The 17,479-nt window shown below is 53.1% G+C and overlaps 1 protein-coding gene across 1 annotated transcript; it reads right to left on the bottom strand.

Annotated features, from left to right (window-relative positions):
• Window positions 1-489: 489 nt before the first annotated feature.
• On the bottom strand, window positions 490-14,066 carry KRT79 (keratin 79). The gene is made up of 9 exons (XM_012450280.2): window positions 13,539-14,066; window positions 11,168-11,388; window positions 9,995-10,055; window positions 9,802-9,897; window positions 3,304-3,468; window positions 2,990-3,115; window positions 2,095-2,315; window positions 1,428-1,462; window positions 490-1,159 (listed from the first exon to the last, which is right to left on the bottom strand). Exons 1-9 carry the CDS (start codon window positions 14,013-14,015, stop codon window positions 954-956), a joined length of 1,608 nt encoding a protein of 535 aa, XP_012305703.2. The 5' UTR covers window positions 14,016-14,066; the 3' UTR covers window positions 490-953.
• Between the last annotated feature and the right edge of the window lie 3,413 nt (window positions 14,067-17,479).

Raw genomic sequence — 17,479 nt, forward strand, 5'->3', positions numbered from 1 at the left:
AGCGAAGAAGCCTGATTCCCGTAAGAGCCTCCATAAGCCAGATGCTTTACACATGTTCTTATCACAACTCACGTTTACAAAGGAAGAAACTGAGGCTCAGAGACGTTGGGTAACTTGACCGAGGTCACACGGCTAGTAAGTGGCAGAACTAGGATTTAAACCCAAGTTGCCTAGTTCTGAAGTCTAAGATGTCTAGGTCTCTCCACTGAACAAAGCATGCTGTCTTCTCCCACAGAGTTAGTGGGAGGCTGAACAGGCACCAGGGGGCGGCTGGGTAATAGGCAGCCACTCAGGAGCCAGGTGTGGCCTTGAGCAGCTTACATATTCCCTCTGAGCCTCGGTCTCCTTCTGTGAGCCATGTGCAAGCCCTGGAGTGGCGATGGTATCAAGCTAATGTACCTAAGGAAGCATGGTGATTGGGACGTGGTGAGTGTGTGTGATTGTTGCTGTGTCAGCCATCAGGGCATTAATCAACAGACACAATTTCAGTTCCCCAGGCACAACAGACTGCAGCCACAGACAGCTAGCTGTAGTTGTCCCATTTATTAAGACACAGACAGGGAAGGGGGATGTGGGTAGATTCAGGGAGAGGGTGGGTCTGATGGGGGACTGGGGAGGTTGAAGGGTCTTTGGGGATCATTCCCAATTTCTCTCTCTCCTAATAGCTTGGGAAATTGAGCCTCCTCTCAGTGGTCAAAAGACCACCCCCAAGTCACCCAAGCATATCACTCAAGCTGGCAACTTTAACCTCCCCTCCCATCCTATCTCAGAACCAAGGAGAACACCTGAGTAGATTTGAGAACTTCCCAAAATGCAAATAGTCTGGTATGAAAGTACCCTGGATCTGAGGTCCCCTGGCTGTTCCTGCTCCTGAGAAGCAGCTAAGAATGGCAGCAGAGGTGGGGTGAGGAGGGAAGGGAGAAGATCGCAGGGGCCCTTGCAGGGCTCAGCAGCTAATACCTCCGGCTGGATGTCTTGACCGTGGTGGTCTTTCGCAGGATGGAGGTGCCCCCAGAGACAGGCCCTCCCTTGATGGTGCTGTAGCCCACATTTGTACTGAACCCACCCTTGGTGGCCCCCCCACTGCCACCCAAGGAGATGCCACCTCCAAATCCGGCTGCGCCACCTCCACGCACAGTGGTAGAGTTCCCAGTCACGGCTGCAAAGCAAAGGGTCTGGATTAGTCAGGGTGGCCGTGCCAGGAGAGGATAGGGGGACAACCAGAAGTCAGTAGGGGGTCAGAACCAAATCAGGCAGCAGAGCCATGGGAAATGGATAGAGAAGCCCAGTACTAGGACCCTCTGAACCTGTCTCCAGGGGCTCAAATGGAGGAGAGCATGCTTCGGGACAAGGACAGGTTGGATAAACGGAGCAGAGTTCTGGGGCCCGGCCAGGGGTGGAGCAGGAAGTGGGCAGTGGATACTCACAAATGCTGACTGCACTGGGACATTCTCCAGACATCCTAGGGGACACAGAAAGGCCAGGAGAGCAGTCAGTGGTCCCTGGTGCCCACATGAAAACCCTCTCCTTCCCTCTGCCTTTACATTGGATCAACTTAGTGAGTCCTGACGACAAGACCAGGAAGCATTAGAAATGTGTGTATAGGGCTGTGCAGGTCCAAAAGCCAGTGCTGCAGAGCAGGCAGAGCCACCAGCAGGCTGGCCAACCCCCATCCTCCCCTTTCCTCCCCTCTCTCCCCATGTGGGCTACGGACAGCATCCCTGCCCCAGTGGAAACAAGCCCATGACCAGACAGAGCTGCCTCGTCTCTGCCCACTTTCTCTCTATTTCATGCCTTCCCTAAGGAGAGAGATGGTGGATTTTTTTCCAAAGCTTCCACTGCTGGTAGAATCTCGTGGTGGAAGAGCAAGTTCCCTTCCTCCTGGGCTGTCAGCCACAATAAGGATTAACCAGAGTTGTGCCAACCAAGGAGAGGAGTGGCAGAGGCAGTGGGCACAAGCAGATTTACCCTCGCGTGAGTCAGGAGCTGCTCCCTGGTTCCTCCCTCTCCCTCTTGACCCCAGAGCAGACTCCTCAGGCTCTCCCACAGGGCAGGCCCGAGCAGTGCTCTCAGTGGGGAAGGAAGGGCCACCACCTGCTCTCCTCGCTCTCCAGCAGCTTGCGGTAGGTGGCGATCTCCACGTCCAGGGCCAGCTTCACGTTCATCAGCTCCTGGTACTCCTTCAGCAGCCGGGCCAGGTCCTCCCTGGCCTGGTGCAGGGCCACATCCAGATCCCCAAGCTTCTTCTGAGCATCCTTGAGTGCCATCTCCCCACGCTGCTCCGCGTCCGCAATGGCCGTCTGCAGCTGCTGACACTGCCCAGAGAGGAGAGGCGTTGGAAGCACCCTCTGGGGTCATCTCATTCATCTCTCTGCCCTCAAGCCATGGAGACATCATCATTCCCACATCCCAGCCCCAACCAACAGGGAAAGAAAGAAAGGAAAAATATTCATCTGAAGAGATGCTATTACACAAGCAGGATCAAGTAATTCAGTAAGGACTTTCCCAGGACTGCCACTGGGAAAGTCCTTACTGAAGTCTAACCTCAATCCCTCCTGCTGCAGACCAGCCCAATGCCTCAGAAGAGATAAAATAAATAACACAGACTTATTAGTAACCAAGTGATTCATTCTAATCTGGGAAAGAACCCACACTCTTTAGCTGTCCTCAAGATGGAGTCAGTGTCAGTATCTGTGACCTGGCCCCTTGAACCATCTACCTCCGATTCTGACCTCTTGGAGATGGGGTGGATCAGTCTCCCTGGAGAAGGTTGTCCCACCTGCTCTACAACTCATATACCGTGTGACGTTGGACAAGCCCCTTCCCCACTCTGGGCCCGTTTCACCCCCAGTAAAAGGAGCCTGTGGTCAATGGCCCAGCATTCTATTGTGTCCATCAGGAGAAGAGCAGGCCTGGCCCCTTGGGATGACAATGAGAAGTCCCTGCCAACACCCAGGCCAGACCCCGAAGCCCCCAAGTAGAGGCCAACCTGCTTCTTGGCTGCATCCACCTCCCCCTGCAGCCTCTGGATGGTGCGGGTGAGCTCAGCAATCTCGTTCTTGGTGTCCCGCAGGTTGTCCCCATGCTTCCCAGCCGTCACCTGCAGCTCCTCATACTGGGGACCAAAGAAGTGGCAGTGAGCTTTCAAATGGCCCTGCCCCACCCTCACAGCTGGAGGCCCCATGCAGGTTGAGTGTATCTGGTCCCCCAGACTCCAAGCGTCCCGGAGGCCCAGGCCTCTCATGATAGGGGAAGGTCTGATCCGACCCCAGCCCTCACACCTGGGCCAGCTATGCCCCTCACCTTGGTCTGGTACCAGGCCTCGGCCTCAGCCCGGCTCCTCTGGGCAATCAGCTCATACTGGGCCTTGACCTCGGCGATGATGCTGTCCAGGTCCAGGTTGCGGTTGTTGTCCATGGACAGCACCACATTGGTGTCAGACACATGAGTCTGCACTTGGCTCAGCTCCTGAAGAAACAGAGACAGCTGCCACCAGCACCCCTGCTCCAGGCCCCAGGAAGCATCAGGGGTGGAGGACATGGCCCCAGGCGGCATCAAGAGGCCTGTGCTCTTGTCCAGGCTTCAGCCTACAGCAAAGACAACTGCAAAGAAAGGCCTCAGTCTCCCCAGCTGTAAAATGGGGCTTCCTTTTTTGTTGTTGTTTTTGTGTTTGTTTTTTTATTTTTTGTTTTTGAGACAGAGTTTTGCTCTTGTTCCTCAGACTTGAGTGCGGTGGTATGATCTCTGCCCACTGCAACCTCCACCTCCCAGGTTCAAGCGATTCTCCTGCCTCAGCCTCCTGAGTAGCTGGAATTACAGGCACGTGCCACCACACCCAGCTAATTTTTTGTATTTTTAGTAGGGAGGGTTTCATCATGTTGGCCAGGCTGGTCTCAAACTCCTGACCTCAGGTGATCCACCCACCTCGGCCTCCCAAAGTGCAGGAATTACAGGCATGAGCCACCCTGCCCAGCAGGGGCTCCCATTTTTATAGACTTCATTTATTTTTGTGGGTTTGCAGCTTCCAGAAGATTAGAGAGGGAAAAGAGAATGTGTACTCCCTGCGCTAACACTGGTGTCCAGCACTGTGCTGGCACATTCACTAACCCTCTAGGTCTCAGAACACCCCGTGAGGCAGGCGGGCCCATGGCAGGCTCACAGGGTGCCTTTGTGCAAACTGGGGAAAGACACCCCTTCAGGTAGAAGCAGCACATCCAGTACCAGCCAAGTTACCAACTGCACCACCATCCACAGTGGTCCTGACCAGGGGCAAGTGAGGAAAGGGGTTTGGAGAGAAGTGATATGTCCAAGGGCACCAGGTCCAGGGAAGGACCTAGCCTGGGACCAGTCAATTACACGACAAACCTTAAGTGGTTTCTTCTAGAGCATGCTGAAAGGATAGACTGTCGTGATGCCCTTGGGTGCTCATGTTTCTAGAACCACTGTCTTTCACACATAAGCAGGTTTCAGGATGCCGTGAATGACAGAGTAGGTGATAGGGACTTGAAGGTCTCTGTTCTGGCTTTGGGACCAGCTGGATCACTGGGCCAGGACTGTGATGGCTCCCATGTGGGGCTCTGCCTCCATCTCTCCCATGGTCCTTCCCGTCCTGGGCTGCCAACAAAATGCCCTAAACTCCAGCTCTGGCAAATCACTCATCCACTCAGTACTCCTCAGAGGCTCCCTGATAGGTGGAGAACCTTCCCTCTAAAAGCCAACACCTCCCATATTCTGGTCTTGTCTCCATCCTTTCTGAAACACTGGCCCTTCATGGCAGCCCAGATGATTCTAACAGCATAATAATAACAGCCAGCCCTCGCTGGCTGAGCATCACTGTGGTTCAGGCTCCGCGTTAGGCGCCTGGCAGGTGCTAACTCACTACACGCCCTTTTCCCATAGCACAAAGAGATTAAGAAACTTGCCCCGGATCACAAGCCGGTAAGTGAGGAACTTGGTTTCAAACCCCAGGAGTCTGACAGCAGAAGCTGAGAGGACATAGACTAGCATAGAGATAGGCAGGAATAAAGAGAGACAGGGGGAGAAAGAAACACCAAAGGCAACACCGATGCCCGTTCTGATGCGGATGTAGGTTGTTAAAGCAGATTGTCTTCCAAAAGGTGGGATGAGGAGGTAGAGGTCCCATCAATACAGTCACTACAACATTTGTGGGTTTTGGAAAAGATATGAGTTTTGGAGAGAGACAAGCCTGAGGTCAAGTCCCCGGCCTGCCGTGCACTGGCTGTGCAGCAAGGTAGCAGCTAAGCCTCGCAATGCCTCAGTTCCCTCTTCTGTAACACGGCCTAATCATACTTTCTTCCTGCGGTGGTTGTGGGGCTTAAGATCCATGCATGACCCACGGCGTGTGCTGAGTAAAGTGCATTCTTACTTGCCCAGACTTCTCTAAAGGCCACTGGAGGGGCCCCCGAGGACTATTTGTCAGCACAGCAAGATCGTGCGTCACAGCTGCCTTGTCCCCTTCCCCACCGAGATGAACTGTCAGCATCATCTGGAAGCATTCTGCCTCTGCCCTCCCCAGCTCAGGGTCTCTCTCCAGTCCCACACCAGAGCATGATCCTGAGGAAAATCAACCCAGAATTTTTAAGACCACTGGACGGCACCAAAAGCGGATGAGGCAACGTGATGGTCTTGCTAGAACAAGGGGATGGAAAGGTCAGGCTTGGCCGGGTGCGGTGGCTCACGCCTGTAATCTCAGGATTTTGGAAGGCTGAGGCAGGCTGATCGCTTGAGCTCAGGAGTTCGAGACTAGCCTGGAAAAAATGGCAAACCCCGTCTCTATAAAAAATACGAAAATTAGCCGGGCATGGTGACGTGCGCCTGTAGTCCCAGCTACTTGGAATGCTGAGGTGGGAGGATCGCTTGAGCCCAGGAGGTGGAGACTGCAGTGAGCTGTGATTGCACCACTGCCCTCCAGCATGAGTGACAGAATAAGACCTTGTCTCAAAAAAAAAAAAAAAAAAAAAAAGGCAGGCTTTCCAACGAAAGGGAACTCATGGAATTGGATCAGGAAGAACTCTGTGAGTTGCTAAGGTGTGTGTCTCCTTAGACACCAGGGACTCTAAAGGGAAAGATACTGGAGAGGTCTAGGCAAGGGTAAAGGGAGCCAGCAGGCAGAAGTGGCCACCAGAAGAGGGGCTGGGTTCCACAGACACCCCAGGCCAGAGGGAGGCCATTACGGAGGCTGCCTTCCTGCCCTGCGAGACACCCAGTGATAGGTGGTTCACCCCCTAGATTGCCATGGCATCTGGCTTGGCCAAAACCAGACCACGGCATTGGTTTCTGAGAGCCATGCTGGCTCTGTGCCTGACTGAGCTCATGAGGCAGCAAGGGAACAGCTGTGCTGGTCTTCATTCTCACCCCACGGAGGTACTGCTGGGTCAGGAGGACCTCTGACGGGAAAGGGCCCTGGCTTAGTCCCTACCTCTCCTTCCCTTGCCTCCTCCTCACCTAACTGCTCACACACTCCACGCGGGCACCCACCATCCGCTGGTCCCCAAGCACACTGCCCCTTCACGCCTCTGTGACACTGCACAGGCTGGGCCCCCGGCTGCCAAATCCTTCCTGCTCCTCCTTTAGAAGTCTAGCCCTTCCATCAAGATCCAACTCAGATGCCGTCTCCCCTGAAGGCTCCACAGCCCTCCAAGGAAGGGGCAGCCATGGCCTCCCCATATGCCTTTGCACCTGTGCCTGTCCCCAGCACAGATCTCATCAATTGATAACCCAGCCCCAAAAGAGCTGGGATTTTGTCTTTGTTGCTATGTGGAAGGTGCTTAGTAAATGTTTGTTAGATAAACAAGGCATAGCAATGAAGAGGAATGCTGAGTGTGCCAGCCATGTGCCTTAGACCAGAGAAAAGCCAATTCCTGAACATTCAGAGAAGAGGGGAAGAGAGAATAGAACCTAAGAGACCACAAGGAGGCCCCAGACCATGAATGACCATCAATGACCCCAGCAAAGTAGAAACTGGGGAAGCACCTAAAAACTCAGCATGGCAGCCCAGAACACTTCCCAGCAAGCTCCATCCGGAGAGACCACTCAGAGATGCTGGGAGGCAAGCAGTCTAGCCAAGGATAAGCCTGGAAAACACCAAAGCCAGAGATCAAAGGCTGTGAGACAAACTCTAAGCAGGAAGAACACGGAGGTCCCATTGGACTGATCCCTACAGAAGATCCTGGAAAGGCCAGTCACTCAGCTGCTTTGTCGTTTGCCTCTTTTCCATCAAGAACAAACTGGTCATCAAACTGGAAAAGGCAGGAGAAATGCTTAAGAGGAAATGGGAACCAAGACAGGGAAGATGAGAGGCCTTGGCCTTGTTGGAGATCACAGGGATCCAGGCTGGAAGAGCATACACACAGGCTCCAGGGACTGCCAAGGGGAGGAACACCCCCTCCATCCTTGAGAAATAGGAGAGCAGGAGACCCCAAAACCCCTAACACAGCAAATGGTCTGATTTTCAAACTGGAGAGGTTTGGAATTCTTCAAATAAAGCTGATGTCAACCTCCTCCAGATCCATAGAATGAATTCCTAAATGTGTGTGGGAGGCATGAAGCCATCACGGGTCCCCTAAGGAAAAGTGAAACCAAGTGGATTTCATTTTCCTTCGTAATTATAATATTCAACTGCTAAAGGCCTGCCAGGGACAGTATTTGACCAACCCTTTCATAGCATTTTTGAAAGAAGACAGAAAAATGTGGTCCAGGTAACAGTACAGTTAAGTGGATTTTAAAGTAATTGAGGCACTTTAACCACAAATTATTGGTTAGCGAACTAATAGACCCATGAAAAATCACCACTGAAGACCCACAGGACTTTGTTGTGGGCCCTGATTGCCTTAACATGTGTATCAATGATTTACACTGAGATGTTATCAAATACCTAGACTGAAAGTTTATCCCATCTGCAGATAACACAAAGCTATTCGCCACTAATACACTGGATAAAAGGATCAAGTTACTAGGAGCCCAAACAGCTTAAAATGTTGGGATGACACCATAATGGCATTTCATAGGAAAGAAAGGGAATGGTTAACTATTCCACTCAGTTTCAAAATTTGGCTTCCCAAATACAGGAAGGCAGAGGAGAGTAGATGCATGTCTCATTTGAAAGCATTCACGTGAAAAGTCCAGGAGGGGTTCTAAAAAGCCAACATTGTGAAATGACGTCTAAAACAACACATAAACTAGTGCACTGTTAGAACACATCAGTCGAAGTCTGTATCTAGACCAGGTGCAGTGGGCTCATGCCTGTAATCCCAGCACTTTGGGAGGCTAAGGTGGACAGATCATGAGGTCAGGAGTTTGAGACCAGCCTGGCCAACATGGTGAAACCCCACCTCTACTAAAAATACACAAATTAGCCGGGCGTGGTGGTGGACACCTGTAATCACAGCTACTTGGGAGGCTGAGACAGGAGAATCATGTGAACCCAGGAAGCCGAGGTTGCAGTGAGCCGAGATCGTGCCATCACAGTCCAGCCTGGGTGACAGAGCGAGACCCGTCTCAAGAAAAAAAAAAAGTCTGTATCTGGAACCTCCCTCCCCACCCCTCTATCTTCTGAATGCTTCACTAGGAGCCCTGTTTCCTTAACTTCGTCACATGCCACAGATTTTTATCCTCTAATCATCATGACTTCTAAAGGGCTGTCACGTGAAAGGCATATGTCACATGGAAGACAATTGGACATGTGCAGCCCAGAGGGCAAAGTCAAGGGTAGAAGTCATGAGAAGGAGATCCAAGTCAGTGCTCTAATAAAAGTTGTTCACCAATGGCAATGCCTGCCCTAAAAAGTAGTGAGCTCCCTACCACAGGAAGTATTTGAGTAGAGGTTACATATGATAGGGATATGTCAGGGATATCATAGAAAGTGTTCATTCACTCAATGGAAGGTTGGCCTTGAGGTCCCACAGACCCTAAGAGTCTGTGATTCTGTGGTCAATTCATGTTAAGTTCAACCCTCTCACCCAAGTCTCCAAAGCCCTCTTGTCTCCTGGAACCCCTCCTGGATCCTTTAATCTACCCACACCTCACCTCCTACTCCAATCTGGAATCCCAGTCCCTCCTCTCTGCCATTCCTGCTCCCTCATCCCTTGCTCCATTACAAACTAAGCAGGAAGAGGGCAATATAACAGTGGCAAGAGTCAGACTTTGGACTTCAAGAGCCAGTTGAACTCTGATTCTGCTTCTTCCTAGCTATGTGACCATGAGCAAATAACTCTGAGCCCCAGGGTCCTTGACCATAAAATGGAGACAATAATAGTACCTGCATTATGGGGTTGTTGAGAAGATTGTTAAAAGCTTGGACCAGTGCCCAGCCCATCAAAAGCACTTAGTACTTAGAAGCTAGTATTAATTAACATGTCAAGGTTTTAGGCTGGGTGCGGTGGCTCACGCCTGTAATCCCAGCACTTGGGGATGCGAAGGGCTGGTGGATCACCTGAGGTCAGGAGTTCAAGGCCAGCCTGGCCAACATGGCGGAACTCCATCTCTACTAAAAATACAAAACTTAGTTAGGCGTGGTGGCAGGTGCCTATAGTCCCAGCTACTCAGGAGGCTGAGGCAGGAGAATCACTTCAACAGGGGTGCGGAGGTTGCAGTGAGATTGCACCACTACACTCCAGCCTGGGCCACAGAGCAAAACTCCATCTCAAAAAAAAAAAGGCGGGGGTCAAGTTTTCATCTTCCACAAATGAGGTTGCACTGGTGAATTCATGCCAGACCTCCTTGGGAAACCCCCGGTGCTGTTTGTAATGTATCTACACTCTTCCTGCCTGATGACCATCTCACCATTTCATAGAGTTGCTGCAGGAAGTCAATCTCCTGGGTCAAGGTGCCCATTTTGCCTTGCAGATCCATCTGGCCCATGTACGCCGCATCCACATCCTGGGGACGAGAGAGCAAGGCAGATGCTCAGCCCCCAGGGATGTCACCTCTCCCGGAATCAGCCAAAAGACCACCTCCCCGACTCCACTCAGCTCACCTTCTTGAGCACCACAAACTCGTTCTCAGCAGCAGTGCGCTTGTTGATTTCATCCTCGTACCTGTTACACACGGGAGACTTATGCCAGGCTCAGCTTGGCTCTGCCTTTCAGGCATGGGACCCACTCAGCTTTACAGTAGCCCTGATGGATCCCTCATTGGTCAAGAACACCTCTGGGGAGCAGTTCTTTAATATAGCCAATCAGTGAATAAACGTGGGATCTGCCTTTATTTAAACATTCTCGCTCCCCACTCCATTTTAGGGAAAGAGGCACAGAATTTGAGCAATAATATGGCAATCAAGAGTTGCCATCTCTTTGGATGTGAGCCCTTAGGAGGCTTTATAGGACAAGGGAAGATGTGTCAACAGTGGCTGACCTTTACCATCACTTTCAACAACACGGTGTCATTCAAAACAGCTAACTCCTCCCCAGCCACTCTTGCTGAGATTTTAAGATTTAGAAATTGTCAGTGTCAAGTTATGGGAAAAGTTATTTTTAAATGTGCCTTAAAGTTATAAATATATATATCAACCAATTATAATATATAAACCTTATTTGGAGCTGGAGTCAAACAAGCTGTATTTTTTAAATGTATCACATGTATGGGACCACTGGAAATTCAGAACTGGCTGGATATTTAACGACATTGAGGAATTACTGTTTTAAAAATTTTAGGTGTGATTATGGCACTGTATGTTTTATTGAGTCATGTAGGTGACCACATTCATGTATGCAGATATATGAATATAACTTGTGAAATATTCGTGAATGAAATGACAAGATGTCTAGGATTTGCTTCAAGACTACAAGGGAATCAGAACACGTAGAAAAAGGCAAAGTTAAAAAAAAAAGACTGCACAGGAAGAAGGAAAGTGGGGAGGTGTAAAAACACAACAAGATTGGCTATGAGTTGATGATGATTAAAGCTGGGTGATACAAACACAGGGTTCATTCTACTATTCTCCCTACTTTAAAGACTTTTTAAAATTACAAACAAACCTGCCAGTTCTCCAGGTGGCAGCAGGTGCCAGGCCTGAGCACCTAAGGAAGCCAGCTCTGTGTGCACGTCCCCCAGGTGGGCCTGGGACCCCGGGAATGGGGTGGTCCCCTCGGCAGGTTTCCCCCTGCCCCCCCTCACCCCCACATGGCTCCACCTGGCCTGTTCTCCTCACTTGTTCTTGAAGTCCTCCACGAGGTCCTGCACGTTCCTGAGCTCGGAGTCCAGCCTCCCCCGATCGCCCTGAAGTCTGTCCAGCACGCTCCGAATGTTGCCCAGGTAGGCCTCGAACAGGGGCTCCAGGTTATTCCTGGTGCCACCCAGGTTCTGTCCCTGCTCCTGTAGCAGCGCCCACTTGGTCTCCAGCACCTTATTCTGCTGCTCCAGGAACCGCACCTGAGCCAGAGCAGAGAGGGTGGGCTGATGTCATCCCCCAGCCACCAGAGGGGCCAAGCAAGGATGGGGTCCGTTGCCACCTCCCGTCCCAGGCCAGGGCATCATGGGGGCAGTGCAGCCGCACCTACACCTTGCTGCGGGGAGGCATTCCTGAGGGGAACAGGTTGCTGGAAATGACGGTCCCATCTGATGGAAAGAGCTCTAACAAGTTGATAAGCACAAAAGGCCAGCTCAGTAGCAGTGCCAACCTAATAGTGGGTAAACGTGGTCGAATCATTTCTCTCTGGGTCTCCCTTTCTCACTTTGTCTGCGCAAACTGGACTAGATCTATGTTTCTGGCCCTTAATTCTGCATTAAAATCAACTGTTTAAAATGTAAATCGACTGTTTAAAATCACACATTTTGGGAGCCTGAGGCTGGAAGAGTGCTTGAGTTCAGGAGTTCGAGACCAGCCTGGGCAACATAGCAAGACTCTGTCTCTACTAAAAATCAACACAATTAGCCAGGTGTCGTGGCATGAGGCTATAGTCCTAGCTACTCAGGAGGCTGAGGTGGGAGGATCACTTGAGCCCGGGAGATGGAGGCTACAGTGAGCTATGATTGTACCACTGCACTCCAGTCCGGGCAATAGAACAAGACACTGCCTCAAAAAAAAAAATTTGTTTTAAGAAAATTGGTGAATCTGGGAGAAAGTATACATGAGTATGTGTACTATTCTTGCAACTTTTCTGTAAATTCAGTAATTTTTCCCATTAAAAAAAACACATTTTTTTAAAATACCAACGTCCAGGCCCTTCCTCTATAGACTCTGAAGGAGGCTTATAGGGTGAGTTGAATCCCCCTATAAGGGGGAGCTAGGGTTCTAAGACAATCTCTCAGACCTCCAGCTCCCAGGCTGTGATTCTGCAAACCTGAGAAGGGTTTTGGCTTGTCTGGCCTCTGGGGACAGTCCCACAGTAAAACCAAAAGTCACTAGGGGAGAGGGTGAGGAGGCAGGCGAGACAGCTTGCTTCACATCCTGTCATCCAGTCTCCCTAGGTCCCACCTCCACAGCACCTGGGCCCCAGTCACGTGGCCCGGGAGCACCGTGCAGCAGGTGTACCTGTCATGAGCAGTAACACCTCTTAGTGCCGAGAACCGTGGAATTCAGGGGCCTGGGTCCCAGTCTCGCCTCTGCCTCCAACTCCCTGTATCATCCTGGGCAAATCACTTGAGCTCTCTAGACCTCAATTTCTCATCTTGAAAATGGGCACAATATCACCTTCTCTGACTTGTCAGAGAAGCCCTGTGGTTACCACAGGAGAAAAGGGATATGCGCGTTCTTTGGAAAAACACAAATCACTGAACCAAGGTACGTTTGTCCACCAGAACTTCCCCATCACGACCCGCTGCCTTGGCTCAGAATTGACATGGACAATGCCAGCAAAACAGACTAGGAAATGCAAGCACAAGTGCTGCCCCCATCCATCTGGAGGCAGGGGCAAGATTCAGGACACACCTGTGGGCAGCAGGTCAAAGGCCACAGCCCCAGAGCTTGGTGACCTGGCCACCACTCTCATTGTCCACCCCAAACTGATCTTCTTCACTCAGAGAGGAAACAAAGAGAAGCAAAAGGGAGACCCCCTACGACCGACCCCCACACAACTGTGTTGTCATCACATCTTGCCCTTAGGCCTCTTCCAAGCCTGAAAAAATGGAGCAAACAGGGCTCCATGCCCTTGGCCTTGAACAACTCTTTCAACTCCTGAGCCACTGTTTCCCCGGTTATAAAATGACAAAAGGCAATGCAGGCCACCCGGCTAAGAAGAGAAATGAGGACGATCCACTTTTTGATGATGAGGTAAGGCCACTGTATAATCAGTCATAGTAATCATGGTGGTAGGACAGGCTCTGACACAGGCAAGGTGGGCTTGGCAAACAGGACTCATGAGTAGACTGGAGATTCCCCCCACACAGGCCCAGTGAAGACCTGAAGGCCGCCTCCAGCTACCCACGTCTTGGCACTCCAGGCTCAGATGGGGAGCGCTCCAGAGCTCCATCAACCCCCACCCTAGTGCAAGTGGGCTACAGCAGCCCTGGCCCAGCCCACCCTCTCTTAGAGGCCCCGCTTCTGCCCCACGGGTCCCCTGCCTCCTTCCTGCTTGGCCCACCTTGTCAATGAAGGAGGCGAACTTGTTGTTGAGGGTCTTGATCTGCTCACGCTCCTGAGTGCGCACCCGCTGGATCTCGGGGTCAATCTCCACGTGGAGGGGGGTCAGCAGGCTCTGGTTGACAGTGACCTCCTGGATCCCCCCAGGAGGACAGGCGGGCCCGAACGTCTGCCTGCCAGCCCCCAGTCCCGTAAATGCCCTGCTGCCAAAGCCGAAGCCTCCCAGAGCCTGCCCCACGGAGGCCCCTCCGGCCACACTGACAGAGATGCTCTTGTGTCCCCCCAAGTTATAGAGGCTCCGGCTGCCAAAGCCACCTGTACTGGGGCCACAGCGGGCCCTGCCACCGCTGCCACTGCTCCGGGACACCGTCACCGAGCTAAAGCTGGTGCGAGTCCCAGCCCCAGCCCCTCCGCTGGCAGAGTTGGAGCTGAAGCCCCCTTTGGTGGAGTATGTTTGCCGAGACACGGAGGACCTCATAGCTGCAGAGGGGCTGGAGGGCAGGCCGAGAGGGCAGGAAGGGAATGCCGTGAGCTTCTGGGCCACCATGGGCTTTTTATCTTTTCCCAATGGGCTGGCTCCCCGGCTCCACTGACACTCCTGCCCCATTGCCCCAGGGGGAGTGGGAGGGGTCCTGTGGGCCGTTGGGAGTGCCCTATCCCCCAACAGGAGGGAGGGGCCCTCCCAGTTGTCACCTGTGCTCCAGAGCTGGGGTTGAGTCGAGACTGCGTGGGGCAGGATGCCACCTTCTCCCCCTGCCCCCAGGCTCTCCTTGGTTGGCACAGGATGACACGGGCTCCCATGGCCACCCCCACCACCCAGCGGCTGACTTGCTCTCCTCCCACCCAGCCCCAGTGGCCGCTGTCAATAGGGCTCTGTTCTACAGGGTTTGTCCCAGGCCCCTGTTGTAAGCCAAGGCCGCAGGGCCCGGGGCTATGCAGGTGGTAGGGAAAGGAGCGTTGGGCAATGGGCTGCCAGAGAGAGAGTCCAGGCCTCCTCCTGTCCCACCCTCCAGCCCACGGCCCACCGCTCCTCTCAGGTCCTGGATGGGGGCCACAGATGACAGGGTGAGAGTGAGGACAGCCTGTGCCTCTCCCATACAGTGGCAGACCCTTCTGGGAGATGAGTCTGTGCTGGCAAAGTGGATTCAAGGACAGAAAGAGGGTCCCTGCCCAACCGTGGGGCCCGGGCACTTGATCCGGAGGTGGGAAAGGCCTGAGGTCCTCTGGCAGGGCCAGGAAGCCTGTGAGCAAAGGGCACTCTTATGGAGGCTGAAGAGAGGCCAGGGGCTATAACCCACACCTGAGATCCCTGACCCTCTGCCCTACAGCAGAGTCCCCCCAGAAAGGCCCAGCCGCTTTGGAGGGAGCTGGAGGGGCGTCGAGGACACGGACCACCCTGGGTGGACACAGGCACAGCTCCAAGAAGCAGGTGTTCCGAAAAAGCCCCAGGAGGCCCATGCCGCCATCACTCCCACCTTCCCCTGCCCCACATGCAGGAGCCCGTGTGTCTGATTCAGAGGAGCCGGGGAGCACCTTAAATCCCCTCACATGGTCCCCCCCACTTCCTATTCACCTCAGTCTGCTGGGACCAAACACAGCCCTAAGCAAAGAGACGTCAACTGTCAGGGCGGAGCGGTGATTGAGAAGGTGACTTTAGAAACTGGCCCTCCTCACCCGCTTCATCTCTCAGCAAGATTGGCTCAAAGAGAACAGAGACTTGCCCCAGAAAGTAGTAAGGATGACATCGCTGTGCTCCCCACCCCCACCAGAGGATCACGGGTGACCAGCCAGCTTGTGTCCCCAGGATCCCAACAGGGAGGATGTGGGACTGCCATAGAGAAGGCTTGGCCTTCCTCCTGTGGTCCCCACAGCCCAGGGAGGGCAGGTGAAGAGACAGCCTACTCTGGGACCAGAGGGAGCTGTGGGACCTCCTCCTAGAGCCCCTGGGAGGCTGTAAGTGGCTCCCAGCTGCTTGAAGAAGTTGAACCCAGCTCCCATAAGGAATCAGGGAGAGAGTGCTTGCAGAACTAGTCCCTTAATACCCAAGAGGAGATTTTGGAGTTAGGACACGGGCATTTGAGGGGGCCGAGCCAAGATGTCTCCTGCACTGAGCTGTGTGTCCTGGGGCAACTCGCAACTTCTCTGGGCCCTATTTCCTCTGCTTACAACCAGGTCCCTCCGTGGAAGCCCTTTGAAAAAGCGATGGCCTGTGATCCCTGGACAAAGCCGCCATTTCCCACTGACCTTTGTCTCCTTTCCTCAGGCTGAGATCACTTTCTCAGCCTCCCTTATCTCTCCCTGGGCTGTGTGGGAGGGGGAAACAGTCATGAGTGGGCCCTAGCCTCCAGGATGTGGCTGTGGGCCCCCGGGGCAAGGGAGGCGTCAGCCCTCTGAGTCACAGTGCAGCCAGGCTGGTGGGAGTGAGAGGCAGTCGGTAAACACACATCTCACCCCACCCCAGACACTGACAGTCACTCGCACCAGTCCCTCACACGCATTTACCAAGCACGCTCTCTGGGCCAGGCTTTGCACTGGGATCTGGCCAGGTTTTGTGCTGTGCATGGAGCTCCCGACTGCTGCTTAGAGGCAGGCTCCCTCCCACCCAGGCTCCCGGCCTAGGCCCAGACAGGAGCCTGGGAGGCCACTTTGCCTCCACCAGCCCTTGCTTTCCACACTACCTTCAGACAGGACGTGCAAGCTCCGACCTTTCTGCAGCCCAGGGAGAAGAGGTTTCTTCCCCTCCTGCCCTCCACAGAGAGGAGGATCTGCTGTGCACTGCTGGACTCATTACTGGGGGCTCCATCTCTGGAGACTGTCACCTGCCCAGAGTCCCTCCCTGATGGCAGGACACAAAAGCAGAAGTGATTGAAGAAGGGAGGGGGAAAGACAGCGGATGCTGCCAATCTAGCACCTGCCATGGGCCAAGCTGGGTGCTGAGCAATAGGAAAGTTACAGGGACAAGGAGCCCCCCAGAGGGTAGGGCTTTCTGAGTTCATCCTCTTCATTATTGCAGTCAGCACTTACTGAATATGTGCTATGCGGCAGACAGTGGCCTGGGCACCTTCCATGCAACGGCATGTGACGTCTCCGCGCTGGGGATGCTCCATCTGCCTCCCTCCCGCTCCATTCTCCACCCTCCTCTCACCCTTTTGGGCTGCTCCCTGGCACTCTGGCTTCCAGCTGGGTTGACTGAAGGTACCAGCAGGAGATCAGAGAGAGGAGAGAATTTAGGTGTTTCTTCCCGGCTCCATCCCTGCTTCCAATCACTTCAGACCACTGTCTGGGGCCCTGGCTACGACCCCATGAGTACAGCTCCTGCCAATCACGGCTTTCCTTGTTCTTCAGCTCCACATAAGGTAGCCAGCTCATCCTGATTTTCTCAGGACTGCCTGGCTTTAGCACTGCAAGTCCCCTCGGTCTTGGACAGTCTGAGAGGGTGGACCTGGCTCTGGGGGTGGTAGCAGCTTTCCACCGTTGCTGGTCTCTGGCCTCTCCATCCCTGTTCCCTCAGCCCTAACCACACCTCTGTAAGTAATCCTTTCATTAAAGTCAATTTGAGCCAGGCACAGTGGCTCACACCTGTAATCCCAGCACTTTGGGAGGCCGGGGCGGGCAGATCACCTGAGGTCAGGAGTTCGAGACCAGCCTGACCAACATTGGAGAAACCCCATCTTTACTAAAAATGCAAAATTAGCCAAGAGTGGTGGCGCATGACATAGTCCCAGCTACTCGGGAGGCTGAGGCAGGAGAATCGCCTGAACCCAGGAGACAAAGGTTGTGGTGAGCTGAGATCTTGTCATGGCACTCCAGCCTGGGCAACAAAAGCGAAACTCCATCTCAAAAGTAAATAAATAAAATAAAGTCAATTCAGCTCTCTCAGGTCCTCACTTCCAAGATAACAACAAAAAGAAGGAACAACAGTCACGCCAACAGGGGCCACGG

Source organism: Aotus nancymaae, unplaced genomic scaffold (genome assembly GCF_030222135.1).
Source record: "Aotus nancymaae isolate 86718 unplaced genomic scaffold, 86718_ANA_hifiasm-v0.15.2.pri h1tg000016l, whole genome shotgun sequence".
In the NCBI taxonomy this organism is placed as follows: domain Eukaryota; kingdom Metazoa; phylum Chordata; class Mammalia; order Primates; family Aotidae; genus Aotus; species Aotus nancymaae.

Excerpts from the sequence above, each read along its gene's own strand:
- KRT79 (XM_012450280.2), bottom strand. The coding sequence starts at position 14,015 with ATGAGGTCCTCCGTGTCTCGGCAAACATACTCCACCAAAGGGGGCTTC. Across the intron at positions 3,116-3,303 it reads AGGCCTGGTACCAGACCAAG|TATGAGGAGCTGCAGGTGAC; the intron begins GTGAGGGGCATA and ends TTTGGTCCCCAG. Across the intron at positions 1,160-1,427 it reads TCCCAGTGCAGTCAGCATTT|CCGTGACTGGGAACTCTACC; the intron begins GTGAGTATCCAC and ends TTTGCTTTGCAG.